At 43.1% G+C, this 15654-nt stretch overlaps 2 protein-coding genes and 1 non-coding gene across 7 annotated transcripts; all 3 read right to left on the reverse strand.

Annotated features, from left to right (window-relative positions):
* Positions 1 to 94: 94 nt before the first annotated feature.
* Positions 95 to 4426, reverse strand: LOC124205094 (zinc finger MYND domain-containing protein 10-like). The gene is made up of 8 exons (XM_046602426.1): positions 4044 to 4426; positions 3812 to 3920; positions 3121 to 3231; positions 2652 to 2920; positions 1016 to 1355; positions 687 to 946; positions 413 to 622; positions 95 to 318 (listed from the first exon to the last, which is right to left on the reverse strand). The coding sequence occupies exons 1-8, from the start codon at positions 4112 to 4114 to the stop codon at positions 204 to 206; spliced, it is 1485 nt and encodes a 494-aa protein (XP_046458382.1). The 5' UTR covers positions 4115 to 4426; the 3' UTR covers positions 95 to 203.
* Trnai-aau lies at positions 1698 to 1771 on the reverse strand. The gene has a single exon. It is a non-coding gene; the product is annotated as a tRNA-Ile (tRNA).
* A 491-nt stretch (positions 4427 to 4917) lies between the features above and the next one.
* On the reverse strand, positions 4918 to 14724 carry LOC124205093 (uncharacterized protein DDB_G0271670-like). Of its 5 annotated transcripts, XM_046602423.1 has the most exons (6): positions 13340 to 13457; positions 12808 to 12956; positions 12510 to 12670; positions 9782 to 10200; positions 8084 to 8305; positions 4918 to 8016 (listed from the first exon to the last, which is right to left on the reverse strand). In XM_046602423.1, exons 4-6 carry the CDS (start codon positions 10091 to 10093, stop codon positions 6952 to 6954), a joined length of 1599 nt encoding a protein of 532 aa, XP_046458379.1. In that variant the 5' UTR covers positions 10094 to 10200; positions 12510 to 12670; positions 12808 to 12956; positions 13340 to 13457; the 3' UTR covers positions 4918 to 6951. The 5 variants fall into 5 exon arrangements, with proteins under 5 accessions (XP_046458379.1, XP_046458378.1, XP_046458376.1 ...); XM_046602422.1 differs by lacking the exon at positions 12808 to 12956 and having other exon boundaries at positions 13346 to 14724; XM_046602420.1 differs by lacking the exon at positions 12808 to 12956 and having other exon boundaries at positions 13340 to 14724.
* Positions 14725 to 15654: the final 930 nt, after the last annotated feature.

Genomic DNA, 15654 nt, shown 5'->3' on the forward strand with positions numbered 1-15654 from the left:
AAAGTCCAGAGAATAAAGACGCAATATAAGATATATATAAGATGGGACGTGCCAAATCAGATTGGCTTTTAAGAAGAAACAAAATAACAACACACACCCTTGACTCTTAAATATATTTCGGCTTCTCTCTATATATTGCAATAAAGAAATCCGCGGTTTACACTACTAGATAGCAGCCTGCTGGAAGTTAATGCGATGATGTGTCAGTGCTGCTGCTGGAGTAGAAGGTTGAGGTGGCCTCCATCCCGTCGAGTCAGGGGTTTCAGCGCCGGCTTGCAATCCGATTTGTGGTTCGGCCAATCCGCTACTTGGCATTCCCTGTAGACAACCGCACAGTAGAAGAAGAAGAAATCGATTCAATCAGTGTGGAAGAAGAAGTCGGGAGCGAGAAACTTTGTCCTTTTTTTTTTACTTGCTGCAATAATGCTGACGGCGGCAGCGTGAGCAGCGATGGAGGGCCGGTTTGGCGCACAAAGTGCACGTACTACTGCCGGCAATATTCGTCTGTCGTCCTGCTGCTGCTGCTGATGTTGTTGTTGTTGGCTCGGTTGTTGTTGTATGACGACTTGTGCAATGGTCGAAGGTGGCTTCCAGGTGTTCCGGATCGTAAATGGCCGCCAACCTGAAATAATAACGACGACATTAGCATGTCATTAGCGGAATATGATGAGAGTTGACACAAAAACCGATGGATAGTTTCGGGTGATTCGTCGCTGAGAAACTGTCGTTGGCCATCCAGGATGGCAGTCCATTCGGCGGCCAGTTGCTTGAGCATGAGCTGTCTCATTTCGGCCACTAGTTCCAGGATGAAAGGCTTCTGCAGGCTGGAACCGGAATGACGCCAAACTTGATGGGCACCGACAATCGAGAGTTGGACCAGCCATTGTTCAAACTCAGCCAGCGGAGGAATTTGATCGATGACGTACGGATTCAAACTGGAGCGCAACTTTCATTCGTAACAGAATAAAAATAGTCATTTTAAAAAATTAGATTTAAAAAATAATGAATGGCTCACTTTGAGTAACTGCTGGCACCGGAAGTCGTTGAGGTCGTATTTGCGTGGGGCCACGGGACTCATCAGGAGGGACAATAGGAGGAGCCATAGGTGGGCAGCGACTGGATGGATCTGGCCACCGCTTGAGCCGGATGCTTCGTCGTGAGAGCAGCGACGCCATTGACCGTTGTCGTAGATTTCCAACATTTCGTCGTCGTCGTTCCGGCTTCCGCTTTTATCATCACCGTCGCTTTGGCGTCTGACCCGCCGGATCCACGGTTGCTGGTCCATCAGTAGCTGGACCGCCAACAGCGGCACGTCCGTCGTCGTTAGCATCCGGGATGTAACGATTTCGGACAAACTGTAGGCATAAACCCAAAAATAACACGTACCCTATCAAAAGTCATTTTAAAAAAAAATCATAATTCTAAATCAACACACACACACGACGTCAGGGGGGGGGGACTTAATTCTTTTATTTTCAAAAATGTTTTAAAAATGAAAAGTCTAGCGAGTGAGATTTACTGCGTCATTCCTTTATTCGATTGTCGCCGACGTCGTGTAGAACCGGTTTTTTCTTTTTCGTTATAGTTTTTTTTTTAAACAAGAAAAAAAGAAAATTTAAATTGATGTTATCAGTTATAGTGCATAGTAACAGGTCCTTGAGACTTGCGTCCTTGTAGCGACTTCAAAAAAAGTTACATGGCCCGTAAGAGGATCGAACTCATGACCTCCGCGTTATTAGCACGGCGCTCTAACCAACTGAGCTAACAGGCCGTTAGTTCCGAGGGCTTGTTGCACGACAAAATTTTCATAAAAATAATAAACAGAAAATGGAGAAAGAAAGAAGAAAAATTTAATTGTTACGCAAAAAGAAAATGTGCCAACAGCATCCCAAACGGTCACCCCCAATCCAAGTGAATAGTAGTAACGGGACTGTGGAGCTCGACTTCCGGGAGGGTTAAGTTCGTTCTACATGGCCCTCGTTGACAATGCGTCGTATAATTTAATTGAGTAGTCTCGGGATCTCGGCTTTATTCTTTATAAAATATTTTTTCGTGATTTTCGAAAAAAAAATAAATAAATAAAATGAATATTTTAACTATTTTTTTTATGCGTCACGAGACTGCCAGACACACTGGGAACCGGGCGCAGATTGGCACCGATAACAAGAGAGTCTGACAGGACGATATTGATTCATAGCCCGAATTCCGCGATAAATCAACCAAGGGACCAACAGCACACAGCTCGTTAAATCGAAATCTGATTGTCTTCATTATTTAACAAAAAATAAAATAAATAAATAAAAAAAAAAAAGTCCCCCCACTATATCTGATTACTCATTAGTAGGTTGTTATTACAGTTTCTATTTTGACTTTGTCGGCTCTTTTTCCCGACGCACTATGTCATTTGCACACAATTTGTTTTAGATACAAAAGAATTAACTCTGGCGCCCCCCTACCAACCAGCGCCCGGTTATTCAAAAAAAAACAAAAAAAAAAGTGTCTGAATATATAAATATAGTCGCTACTCACATGACGCCGGGCGGGGGCCACAGTCCTTGGTATAATACCAAACCCCGGGAATTTATAATGACCAGGGAGAGGACTTCCCCGTTCATTATATCTGATTTATTTGAAGTTGCGGATTATATTACTTGTCTGCGTGACCGGCGAGAAAGCGTAGAATGGCGATGCAGCGGATGGCGATGTTGGCCTCCAAGTGGCTGACGTCCAGGTGCTTGAGGATTGGGCTGTCGGCCAAGGACGGGTGGTTCCTCGACGACGCCGAAGCTGCTGCTGAACGCAAGAGCGTGCGATGGCAATAGTCGAGTAAATCGACGATTGAGTCGCCCAGGGCTTCGCAGGCCGCCGAATGGTACAGCAATAGCTCCAGCAAGCTAATGACGGCTCCTTCGTGGTACAGCTGCCAACAATAAGGTAAAAGGGGAATGTGGGTTTGTTTGAGACAAAAAGGAAAGGCTTCTCTCTCTCTTTTTTTTATTTATTTCTGTGTTGTCGTTAGGTTGGGAGAAGAAAAGAAAAAAAGGGGGGTCTTTTGTTTTTGTGTGCAACCCGGGCTGGCTGGCTGGCTGGCTGGTTGTTATTCATATTTTGACAACTCACCACCGAGTAAATCATTAAAGGTGAAAGGGAAGACTCGGTCTTGAGCAAGTGAGGCAGGATCTCCTCCCTCCATATTTCGATCAGGATGGCATCGTAGACCAGCAGGGAAACCTGAACGGGGAATGAAGTGACAAAGAAGAAGTGTAATCGTTGAGCTGAGCCATGACTCCCACTCTTTGAAAAGCCCTGCAAAAGATCATTGACATCGTAAAAAGGAAAAAAAGAAGTGCACAACCACAATCAGCACTTTCAATCATACACCGAAAGAAGGTACAATAAGGCGGTTTTTCGAGGAAAGAGACAGTATAGTGTGGGTTAGAGGATTGCAAAAGTGATTGCAAAACAGGTCATTCTACATTTCTTTTTCGAGGAAATCCGGCCTATTATTTACGTCATCCGACCAAAGGGGCGGCAACCAGAAAGAAAAAGAATTAGAAAAGAAGATTTCGTCATGTCTGACGAGCGAAATTTTGTTTAGACTAGCTTGACGGAGCTCTGGTTGATGTTTTGTCTACAAGTCTAGGGGGGGTTGATGTAATAAGTTGTCAACAAAGCAGACGACTTAATGAGACGAAATTCTCGTCGCTTTGGCAACGACATTAGAAATCAATTTCGGCTGTGCACAGGGTTATGATTTGAAATCCATGTCATAACGGCGTGTTATAATTTCTTTGTCTTGGCGTATACATACTTTCTCTGCTTCCATTAGTTTGGCGTAGACGGTTTCTTCACGGAGCTGAGCAGTCTGGGAGACGGCCTTGAGCGATAACTGGACCACGGCTTGATGATGCAACAACCATCTAATGAACACAAAAGTGGGGCATTGAACGATACGAATTCGAGTCTACGTGATTCGTTAATAAGAGCCTACACGGTCGATTGATAAACCGCAAACCAAATAAATATCTTGAAAAAGCTTGTACCTGTCAGAAGCCAATTCTTCCAGTTGACAGAGTCGAGTCTGTTCAATCAGTTGATCTTCTTCGTAATCCATGACGATAAATAATGAGCTTCAATTTTTAATTTGAAAGGAATTTAAAAAACAAAAAGGAAATAGACCAGATGTCAATAACCGACTAATATGCGACTAAGAATTTCAACGCGGAGACTCTGAATTCCACGGTCAGGACGGGCTCTTATTGTTTGAAAGACTAAAGCGAAATGTTAACGGTTAATAACGGGATAGATCTAATAAAGTCGCGGATCGATTTAACAAAGTTTTCCCAGTCTAGAAAGAAAAGGTTACGCGAGCCATGGCAACCGGGGCTCCCCAGAAACGATCGATTCACGCAGACTATGTGTGTGTGTGTGCTTCGTTCGTTCGTTCGTTGGTGTGCCGGGGCTATATGTGTAATCACGGATCAAAAAAAGGCCCCATGGAAACAGCTCTACTGTTTAAATCAAGTGTCTGACTTGCATCCGGTGTTTATTATCACGTAGAAAACACAATTAGAGTATATATATATATATACATTTTAGGTTTGTAATTTTGTATGTGCCAAATTGACTAATAAATCGGAATGATTCAATCAACGAATGAATTGAAATTAAATATTTCATTGAACATTTGTATTTTTTTTTTGTTTTGTTTTGTTTTTTCTTGTGTCTTTTTCATGTACAAAGAAGGTAATAATAATAAGAGAAGAAAAAAAAATTGATATAGGCTGTACTGGTCTACATACACACACATAGGCACACACAAATACATTTTTTAGTATTTTTCTTGACGTTTTGAAAGTTATGATTTTATTTCACGAAAAAGTTTTTTTGTTTGAATTTTTGTTTTTTTCAGGGGGGGGGGGGAATTTTGAGGTTTTTGAAGGATAATCCAAAAAAATAAAAATTGGGGGAGGGGGGATAAATAGGTTCGATTTATACAAAAGTTTTAATTTTTCTTTTTCTTTTTAAAATTCAGATGGATCGTGTGGCTGTGTGTGGGGATGACGTAAAAATGATATATATATAAGTAATAAAATCACATTTCACAAGTGCGGATTGTATTATTATTATTATTTTAGAAATTTTTCTTTCCTTTTAAATTTCGAAAATTGTTTTTTTTTTATGAACACAAAAGACAAGAAAAAAAAATTCCTTATTTCGTTGAAAAAGCCAAAAAAGAAGAACAAATATTTTTTCCGTAAGAGATTACCATGATTACAAAATGGTGGTGTGTGTGGTCAGTCCAATTTTGATGGGGGGGAAGAGAGAATTACAACGGGGGGGATAAAAATGCGTGTGGGTAAGGAGGGATGTGTGTGTGTGTGTGTACACCGAACATTATTTTTATCCCAACAAAACCAAAAAATGAATTGACACAAAGGAGGGTGAGAGATGGGAGGGGGAGGAGTCAATATTTATCACAACAAATGATCCAGTATTCTTCTCTTCTTTTAACAGCGCAGCAGCTGACACTTTCTTGTATGGTCTCGTCGAATCGAAATTTTTGAAAAATTATTTCAAAACGAAAAAATAAACAAAAACAAAATGTCTTTCTGTTTTTTCGATTTCCAACGTCTCCGGACGGAACCGACACTGGACAAATTGACGACAACAAAATCAAACACAATTCCTTCCAATCAAATAACATCGCTGTCGTCTTTGATTTTTTAAAAAATAATATTGTCCACCCATGACCATTTCCCACACACGAAAAAAAAACCGCGAAATTTCAAAAAATTAAAATTCGCGCCAAAAATTTCAAAAAAAAAAAATTTCCTCAAATTTGTTTTTTTTTTAAATAACAAGAGGTTGTAAAAAAATAAAATGGCCGGAAATACACACACACAAAATTTAAAAAAAAGGAAGAGGAACAACATAATAATTCCTCCTGGTTTTTCCCCCATTGGAGATGACACACACAACTAAAGTCGAAATATTTCGTCTTTTCTCTTCTATAGTTCCTTGTCTCGACACACACACACAGATAAACACACACGATCACGCTTGCAATCACGGCTGGTCCCGAGCTGCTTGTTTTCTTCTTCATTTTCAATTTTTAAAAAAATTTGTTTTTAAAAACATTTCCAAGATTTGATGAATTTTTTTTAAAAATCACATCATGGGCGAATCAAGACAAAATACACAAATGCTGTGATAATAACAAATAAAAAATGCGGGAGGAGGGTGTATAATATATATGACCGGCCGAAAAATTGTCAATTTAAAAAAACAAACAAAAAACAAAGAAAAGAAAACGTAAAAATTGGTGTAGAAAGCCCGAAGGTATATATAATAATAATAATAATAATAGAGGCCTATATTTCTTTTTCTTCTTTAAAGATGTCGCTTCACAATTGTCCAGCATTTATTTTGCGTCCATTTCTTTTTACTGCGGCGCAATTTTTCTTCGTTCGTCTGCACTGGGGGGAGGAGGAAAGGAGGGAGGAGCCACACAAAATGGGCACCACCCAAAAAAAAAGAAAAATGTTGGCCCAAAAAAGGCGAAAACAGAAAGAAAAAGGAGAGACAGATAGACAGAGAGAAGGAAAGCACAAAATGGGTGTGTGTTGGGTTTGTTTGTTTGTTTATCATTTTCTTCTTCTTCTTCTCCTTTTCTTCTTTTAAAAATTGTCTCGAACGCTCCAATACTTGCACACACACACACACACGCACACAATGAAAGACTTTGAGATACTCTCCATCAGCTTCCGGTTCCAACCCAATAACAAAAAAAAAATTGTTAAATTCTTCCTATTAGACTCACACACACACACTCACACACACGCACGTAATCCTTGTTGTTTACACATCCAAGAAGAAGAAGAAGAAACATTTTTATTCCATCAAAACAAAAAATTTGTTTTTTTCGTGTCCGTTTTGTTGTTGTTGTTTTCATAGGTCCCGTCTGGTTTGACTCGGAGAAGTGGAGGCGGCCGAAGCGCAGGGAACGACCGGCAAGTTGGCCAGTTTACTCCGACTGCTGCTACTAGATGGCTCTTCTGTCGCATGCGAATTGTTGTTGTTGTTGTTATTGTGTTGTTGTTGCTGTTCCGGCAGTGTCGTCGTCGCACTGGGCCACCTACTACTGCAACCACTGGCACTTGCACTACCACCACCCGCGCTGGACTCGACATATCCTGCATTATCCACACCGCCCACCGCTCCTCCCACCGGTGGGACCAAACAGCTGATTGCAGGAGCAGCAGGAGCGGAACTCTTGCCCGCCGGGTGGACTCGATCACGAAACGAGCGGACGCAGGATTTCACCGCCGATTCCAGCGTTTTACTGGCGCAAGAAGTGGCCGCAGGAATAGTCAACTGTTGTTGTTGCTGTTGTTGTGGCATAGGAGGAGGGAAAGGAACCATGACGGACAACAAGTTGCCAGAAGACGACGACGAACTCGACGAACAAGGAGCTTCTTGTTGTTGCAGGCTGCTGCCCGTGCTCATGCTTTTACTCCGCGTCACAATCGGCTGGCCGTGAATGTCCAGCAGCAACCGAGTGCCGGACGAAGGAGGAGGAGCCGATGAAAACAGATCCTTGCCGTCGCTGCCGTTTTCTCGCTCCTGTTGTTGTTGTAGTAGTGGCTGATGTTGTTGTGGTTGGCGGAGATTGCGATATCCGTAGCCGCCTCCGCTGCTGCCGTAACTGTTTGACGACAAGGAGCTGGTGGAACTGCTGTAAGACGCACTAGTGCAGCAATAGACGGCCATGATGGAGGAAGATGACGATGAAGACGACGACTGGGAGTTGTTGGTGGTTATGGTTGAAGAGGAGGAGGAGGAGGACGGACCGGCCGTTTTAGAATGTCCGACACGGCCGGAACCGTCAGACGTAGGCAGGTGACCCGTCAGAATGCTCTCTGAATTGCAGCGGAATGGTGGAAAACTGGTGGAAGTTTCGTGAACTGTCCGGTTGGGTGGCGGCCGGATGCATTCCCGGTAAATTTCGCTCTCCTAAATGAATTCCGCCCAGTTTATTAGTATAGATGGAAGAAAATGTGATGTCAAAATAATAGCGAACCTGGTCGTGGTCGCGAATGCGGAGTCGAGTCGAGGAGCCGTAGGGTTTCTCCTCTCCATCCGGTAGGGTCGGACATGTCGGCAAGTCCAGGGCCAGGTCCCGTCTGACCGACAAGTTCCTTTCGGCTCTTTGGGCCGCCGCGGCCACAGCCGCTTTGGCCGTCGCCACGGATTGAGGCGTCAGGTCCAGTGGCTTCTTCGTTCCTTCTCCAGTGACCGGAATCTGTTAAAATTAAAATCAAATCAAAAATTAATAAATTTAATTAACTTAATTGTATTTAAAAACAGAACAAGGATCGGGAAACACTTGAGGGGGGCTAACCGGAATGGATCGCCGGATCTTTTTCGATCCTGTCGATTTCTTCATCAATCGATTATTAGTTCTCGATTTACAAAGTTGTTGTTCCTGGTTGTTGTTGGACTCTTTGTTACGCGACAAAACTTTCAAAACGGCCATCCAAAATTCCTGCAGGATCCTCGGTCCCCCCAGTTCCAATGACGTCACCACTCGCATTTCACTACGCCCCAGTCAACACACGACGACACCGAGAGACAACAACAACAACTGGCAGCCAAATGTCCAGCGACCGTCCGTCTCGAGCGACACCTTAGCAATGAATGTGAGCGGGTACACACACACACAAAGTCCAGCACCCACTTAGGCCTCCTGTGTCTGAGTCCGAGTGACGACGACGACGACCTTTGGATGATCCAGCGACGGCACACACAACACACAGAGGACTTCCTCCTAATTCCCTCCTTATTTATTCTCCTTCTTTTTTATTATAGACTACTATTTTGGAATTTGCTCGTCTGGGATGGGCCGACGGCGGCGGCGGCGTCAATACACACACAACAGACAGACACAGACACTTGCATGTCTGTGGGTGTAAAAAAGGACGGGCGGATGGGAGGGAGAGCAATGCACGTGTACTGTGCTGCTCTACAGCCCAGACACAGACTCAGACACACACAGACACAGACATAGTACCTAGACGGCTGGGTTCGGTTGGGTGGGGTGGGCGGGAGTATTTTTCTTTTGGGTGGGTGGGTGGATGGGGTAGGATTTTTCTTTTCTTACACGAAAATGAAAAAATTGGCCAGAAGAGCGTCGGGTAGACATGGACGTCATCCCGTCTCAAGAGAGACGAGTCTTTTTCATTTTTTCAATATTAAAAATCATCGATCGATCGATCCCCCCCTCCGCAACATTGTGCGTGTAATCCCGCCGCCAATATCTAAAGGCCCGTGAGGAAGAAAAAAGAAAATGTCTAATATTTTGGGTGGTGGACTCTCTCGGCCCGGGTCCCGACATCCTCCCCACCCTCCAGGGGGAAGAGACGGGAGTCTAGAAAAGTAGAAAATGTGGGAGGAGTGAAGAGCCAACGCCCCTCCCCAACCGTCTAGACATTCCCAGCCGTCGGTCGGTCGGTCGGTCGGTAAAAAAATAAAAACGAACAGAGGGGAGGGAGGGAGACAGCCGGGACTTTTTAAAATAAAAATAAAAAATCCGCTGGAAAAAGAAGAAATTAAAAAATAAAAATAAAAAAAAAACAGGTCTGCCCCCTTCCTCTTGTTAATTCCCCCGGTACATAATACTATAACGCACAAGTCTGGAAAGGGCATATAGGCAAGGTCAGGGAACTGGAAAATAATGTTTAAAAATAAGAGAAAAAAAGGAAGAATTTTGTTCATGTACCCGAAAGAAAGCGTGACGCTCTGATGTTCTTGTCGGTTGTTGTTTGGCCTGTTGTTGCAAGTGGTTGTAGTGGTGGTGGTGGTGACGGTGTTTCTTGCCGCCGGTGGGCGATGGCGAAGAAGACGATGGCGGCGACGAAGAAGGAGATGATGAAAGTGAAGATGAAGAAGATGAAAAGAAGGGCCCGGCTCCTGGCTCCTGGCCTGTTGTTGTTGCCGCAGTCGAAGAAGAAGAAGACGATTGGTGGTGGTGGTGCTGGTGATGAGATGACGGAACTGAAGGGGCGGATGACGACCACGACCGAGCCCCCATCTCTTGCCTATTTCGTATCTTTTTCTTTTTCAATCGATCCGAACGCCAGATGAGAATATCAACGTTCCATCAACTGGGAGCCGTTCTGCAACCTGCCAATCCTCCTCCTGTCGACACACAAATAAAAAAAAACAGCCGCACACATTAATTTCACATTCCACCACCGTCTGCTCAAATTCTCAGCCGGATACTCGAAAAAATTGACTTTTTCGCATCTACAAAAGGGGGGGCCTCCTTCTCCAGGGCTCCTAAACAACACAAAGGCGTTCTCCCAAGTCTGTGCGTGTTGTTGTTGTTGGCAACGAAAATTACACGGAGAAGAAGCAGAAAAAATGGTGGGCGGATGAAGGAAAAAGAAGAGAATGAAAATTGGTATAAAGGAGAGAGAGAATAAAGAGAGAGAGACGGGCCAAGGCCGTCCTCCCCCGAACACACACAAGGCTGTTTGAGAGAAGCTGCCTTTTGCGATGGCTGGCCCCGCACGCGCTCCGAGCTGCTGGCCCTCACAAGTATTTCTTTTTTCTACCCAGATTGACTCTCTTTCTCCTCCTGGGGCCAGCAGCAGCACAGCAGTCCAAGTCAGGAGCAAAGATATCCCCTTTTGCTAACTGACTAAATATAGCCACACACAAACGACGGCCAGGAGAGTCTAAGAAGCTAAAAAGTTTCAGAGATAAATAAATAAAAATAAAAATTCTTTCTTTTTTTTTTTGCTTTCCTACAATCTCCCAAGGAAATTGAATGAATTCGCACAAATTCCACCGGGAAGTTGTAAAACAACATTTTAGAAAATAAAAATAAAAAATGACCTCATCGATGAATCATCAACACCTGTCACTCTTTTTTTCCAAAGCCATTTTCTTTTTATAAGAAAAATCTAATTCAAATTAATAATTATCGGCGGGAATTTCAAATGACATAGTTTTTTTGGAGGCGAAATTCAATTTTTTGAAATCAATCTGGGCACACCGTTAACTATTTAGGAGACGAGCGACAGAGAGCCAATGTATTTTTAAAACACTACACCCAACCTCCTCCTCCTACAAGTTGAGACTCCCGCCGGTGCTCCTCCTCCTCCCCCCATCGAGTTTTAGCGTTTTCGTCAGAGGCAAAGAATTTTTTGGGTAACACGAAAATAAAAGATGAAGTCGGGAGAGGTTCGGGAAAAAGGCGTCGCCAGTTTAAAGAAAAAAAGAGAAGAAAAAGAAAAAAAAAAAAACATTTTTTTATTGATTTTAGTCCATCGTAAAAAAAGAGGACGAAGAAGAAGATCAGCTGGTTAGGTCGAATCGAATCCACTGGAACTCGTCCAGGAGACACACACGGCATTCGCATTCTTTCGAGTGTGTCTGCGTGTGACGACTTTCGGATGGGGGCGGGACCGACGACAATCCCAACCCCCATCAAAAAAATTTAAAAAAAAAAATTTTAAATTAAAAACTTTTTCCCAATAAAAAACAATTTGGCGCCGTTGTAATACTCGCATTTGTTCCTCGTTAGATTGCCGTAGTACACACACGGCACTGTCTATACCGACCGGAGGGCATTACACCGACATGAATAGAGATTTGAACGTTTTCTTCTTTTTTGTTTTGTTGAGTATCTAGTCACACATCCGCATACCTCCGGATTTACAATTTATATTTCACGAAAGTCTTGCATTAAAGAGTGTGGGGGGGGGGGGGGAGTCTCTCGGCAACCTGCACGCTCTTCCGGAATGGATCGATACTTTTGGGTGTCTGCTGCTACACACACATGTTTAGTGAGTGGCCAAAGAGACAAAGACGGACACACACACACAAAAAGAAGAAGAAGAAGAGGCGTATGTCTGGTGTCTCGTCTGGCATCATTGCAAAAGGAGGGGGGATGGTGTCCTCTGATCGATAAATGCCCAAACCACAATCGACCCCACAACAAAGAAAAAAAATGTTCCGCTATTTTCATTGAAAACCCGAAAAAATCCAATCACCAAAACGCCAATTTCGACCGACAAAATTTCAAACGTCAATTTTTTTTTCCAAAACAGTCGCCAGGAGTAGCTCCTTTTTTCGTTATTTGTGTGACTCTGCTTGGTTAGTTTCGGTTGGTTAGCTGTGTGTGTGCGGCTGAATGCGCCGTGACGTCATCCGGCCGTGACCGTCTAGACACTCGGCCGTCAATACACACACACACAATAAGGAGACCCTCTCTCCTTTTCTCTCTCAAAGGAGCGCACGCGCCTCCGATGCCTCCAGTCACACACACACATTCAAGAGAACGTATGTATGTGTGTGTGTCTGTTATTTTTTGTGTTGTGTGTGTGTGTCCTTTTCCGCTGGATTAAACTGGAAATAACCGGCTCTCCTTTTTAGTCTTAATTTTAGATTTGGTGGTGGTGGGGGGGGATGAAACACAAAAAAATTGTTAAAAAATTTACCAAAATGTCGACGAGATTCAATTGGTGCTCCTCAGGAGCCATGATGCAGCAGTCGTGTGTCCAGGATGACGACACGGTCAGAGACCATCGTCCACGACCCGCACGTCTTTTGCACAAAAATGTCGTCGTCGTCGTCTGCTCGAGATAAAATAGACAAATTCCTGTTTAAGCCAAAAACAAAAGAAAATAGTTAGACGACAATGTCTGGTTGGAAATTCTTTTACACACAGTGCCCACAAGCCATTAAAAGAAACTCGGATTATTATATTATTTTTTAAATATAAAAACTAATACACACAGCAGACAATGTTGTTGTTGTATAGATAAAAACTTTCTTTCACTTGGCCGTTTTTTCCCAATTGTGGTTTTTTGGGGCATCTGTGTGCGAGGGGCAACTTCGTATTTTTACGGGGGTCTTTGGGTACACATTTTCTTTATATGCCTACACTATGTGAAGAAGAAAAACTAATAAAAATGGAGGCACACACACATGATAATGGCCATCAAACGGGCCAACGAACTTTTCTCCTTTTCTCTTTTAGAAAATGTCTGTTTCTTTTAAAAGAAGAAAAGACACAAAATTTGAACCGCAAACCTTTAAAAGGAACTCGTGTCCGTCGGCAAGGTTGTGTCTTTTTTCTACACACCCAAAAAATCTCGGAAAAGATAATTTCACGCCATTTTTATTTCAAGCCAAAAAAGAAATTCTCCAAACTAACCCAGGCAAAAATGACCACGTGTTGACTAGACAAAAATCCATCGATTTTTGTGCTTACCCCCACCACCTACCAAGAAAAATCAAAATGGCAGACGAAAAGAACAAAACTTACACGCACACTTTCCAACAGAATCACAAATTTTTCTGTTTTGGCTAATGTCCTCTGTGTGTGTTTAACACGAGGACTGAAAAATCACACACACACAACACACACACGAGTGTAGAAAAGAACCTTACACACACACACAGCAGCAGCAGCAGCTGCTGTTCGTCAAGAAACTTCTTCTTCTTTTATTCAATTTCTTTTTTTCAATTCTTTTTATTTTATTTTTTCCCTTTTTGCGCCGCACACACACACACACAACACAACACACACAACCACGGGAATGGGGCGACTGCACGACCCGAAGGTTCTCTCACGAATGAACTTCTTCTTCTACATTCGCCGGGGCCGCCAACGGCTGTGTGTGTGTGTGTGTGTCTGCTGGGTTCCTTTTCTTTTCCCCGAGACCGAAAAATTCTTCCCCTTTTTTTCTTTGTCGAGTTGTGTTGCCTAGCGCCACCGCCGCCACACGAGGTAGCGATGCCTCGCCTACGACGCCATCTAGCGGCGAATTCCACACTCGTTCGTCCCCGCCCCCTCAAATCCCTCCTTTTTGTGAATCGAACCACACGGACGCATTTGAATAAAACGACAATCAAAATGGAAAAATATGTGAAGAAAAACCCAAATTCTCCAGCTCCAAAAAGTAGAAGAAAATAACGTGGTACGATAGCTTGCAGAATTTAAAGACGACGACGTCACGGCGTCGTCCATGTTTCTTTTCTAGCCCCACGACAGAATCCTTTCTCTCTCTCTCACACAAAACCCAAAATGAAAGCCCTGCCAATGGTTTCGCCTCGGTCTCTCACCTCCTTTTTACGACATGTTTTTATTTCTTTTCTCAACAAGGGGAGAGAAAGGAAGGAACCTCTTCTTGTTGGTAGGCCCGACCCATCGCCACAAGTCCTTATGTCTAACGACAGTTTTGTACACAACGAACCTACACGTTTAAATCATCACGGCCTCGTTTTGAGTTGGCTTTTTTCTTCCACCATTTTTTCACGAATTACCAAACAAAAGCCGCAAGGCGAAGTCGGGAAAAAAATAAAAATGTTCAACTTTTTTTTTCTTTTTCCATCCTGACCATACCGTCTAGACTGCGGTGTGTAAGACACCACACTTGTAACCGTATGAATTTATGGCCTGTCAAGTTCCACTGTAACGAAAAGGAAAAAAAGGGGGGCGAAATTGCGACATTTGTATACACTCGACAATGGAATTTGTTGAACGGATTTGTATACATCTTCGAAACTACACAAAGTTAATCTTGCAACTTATTCCGCCAACGTCAGTTCCTTCTTTTTGGGGGAAATTTATTTGAGCAAAAAAAAAAGAAAAATGGCCGTTACGTCTCGAAATAGACCGAGACTCTTTTTTTTCTCCTTTTCGCCATTATGTGTGAACTACATTCCAGTCATGTTGAATAAGTCTCAAAAAGATACGACAAAAAAAATGTCCAAGGGAAAGAAAAATTGACGTGACATTCGAACACGAGACACGTTTTATTATAAAATTTTTCGTTCGTTTGGCCACAAATCTGTAAAACTCACACACGGTCATCTCGGCCAATCGAATTGTTGACAAAGTCTGGCGTCGCATCCGACCGTGACTTTTTGTTCTGTGCATAACTAAACGAAATCGACCGACATTTTTCTTGTTTCCCCCCCAAAAAAATAAGTGTACATTTTTTTTTGAAAAAAATCTGCGCAACGATATCGTGACGTGATCACACACACACATTTTTCTCTGTTGAAAAATCGAGACCAGACATTGTCGAACTGCCGCGCCGTCGATCAATGACTTTTTCCCCAGACAAGACCAGACAGATCATCGTCCCTCTCGGGGGCCCCTTTGTCTCGCAATCGCGTCGTCTGCACAATCATCACGTGGTGGTTGGTCCGTCGTCTGCGTCCTAGACATACGGGGGAAGGGACCAATGGCGGGGATGAAAATCTCACACACACACGCACAATGTCTGAAACTATTAAAACCACTCCCCCCCTCGTAAAACTTGTTTCAGTTTTCGGGCGGGTTGGAATCCGCGGATCGTGACACTGTCTAGTACGACACACGTTCTTTCAACTTTTATTCCACCACGTATTTTTTAAAAGCATCGGGGTCTGAGAAAAAACCAGACATTGGTTCTCTCTCTTTCCTTTTTTTTCTTTTTTACTATGTACATTACAACAACGTTGCCGTTGTAAAACCAGACAAGTCTACGATATTTCAACTTGTCTGTTATTCACACGCACAACTACACACAGAAGAATTTCCTCCTTTTTTTTTCTTTCTTTTTTCTTTGTCTAATTTTTATTATTCAATTT

Source organism: Daphnia pulex, chromosome 10, assembly GCF_021134715.1.
Source record: "Daphnia pulex isolate KAP4 chromosome 10, ASM2113471v1".
NCBI lineage: Eukaryota > Metazoa > Arthropoda > Branchiopoda > Diplostraca > Daphniidae > Daphnia > Daphnia pulex.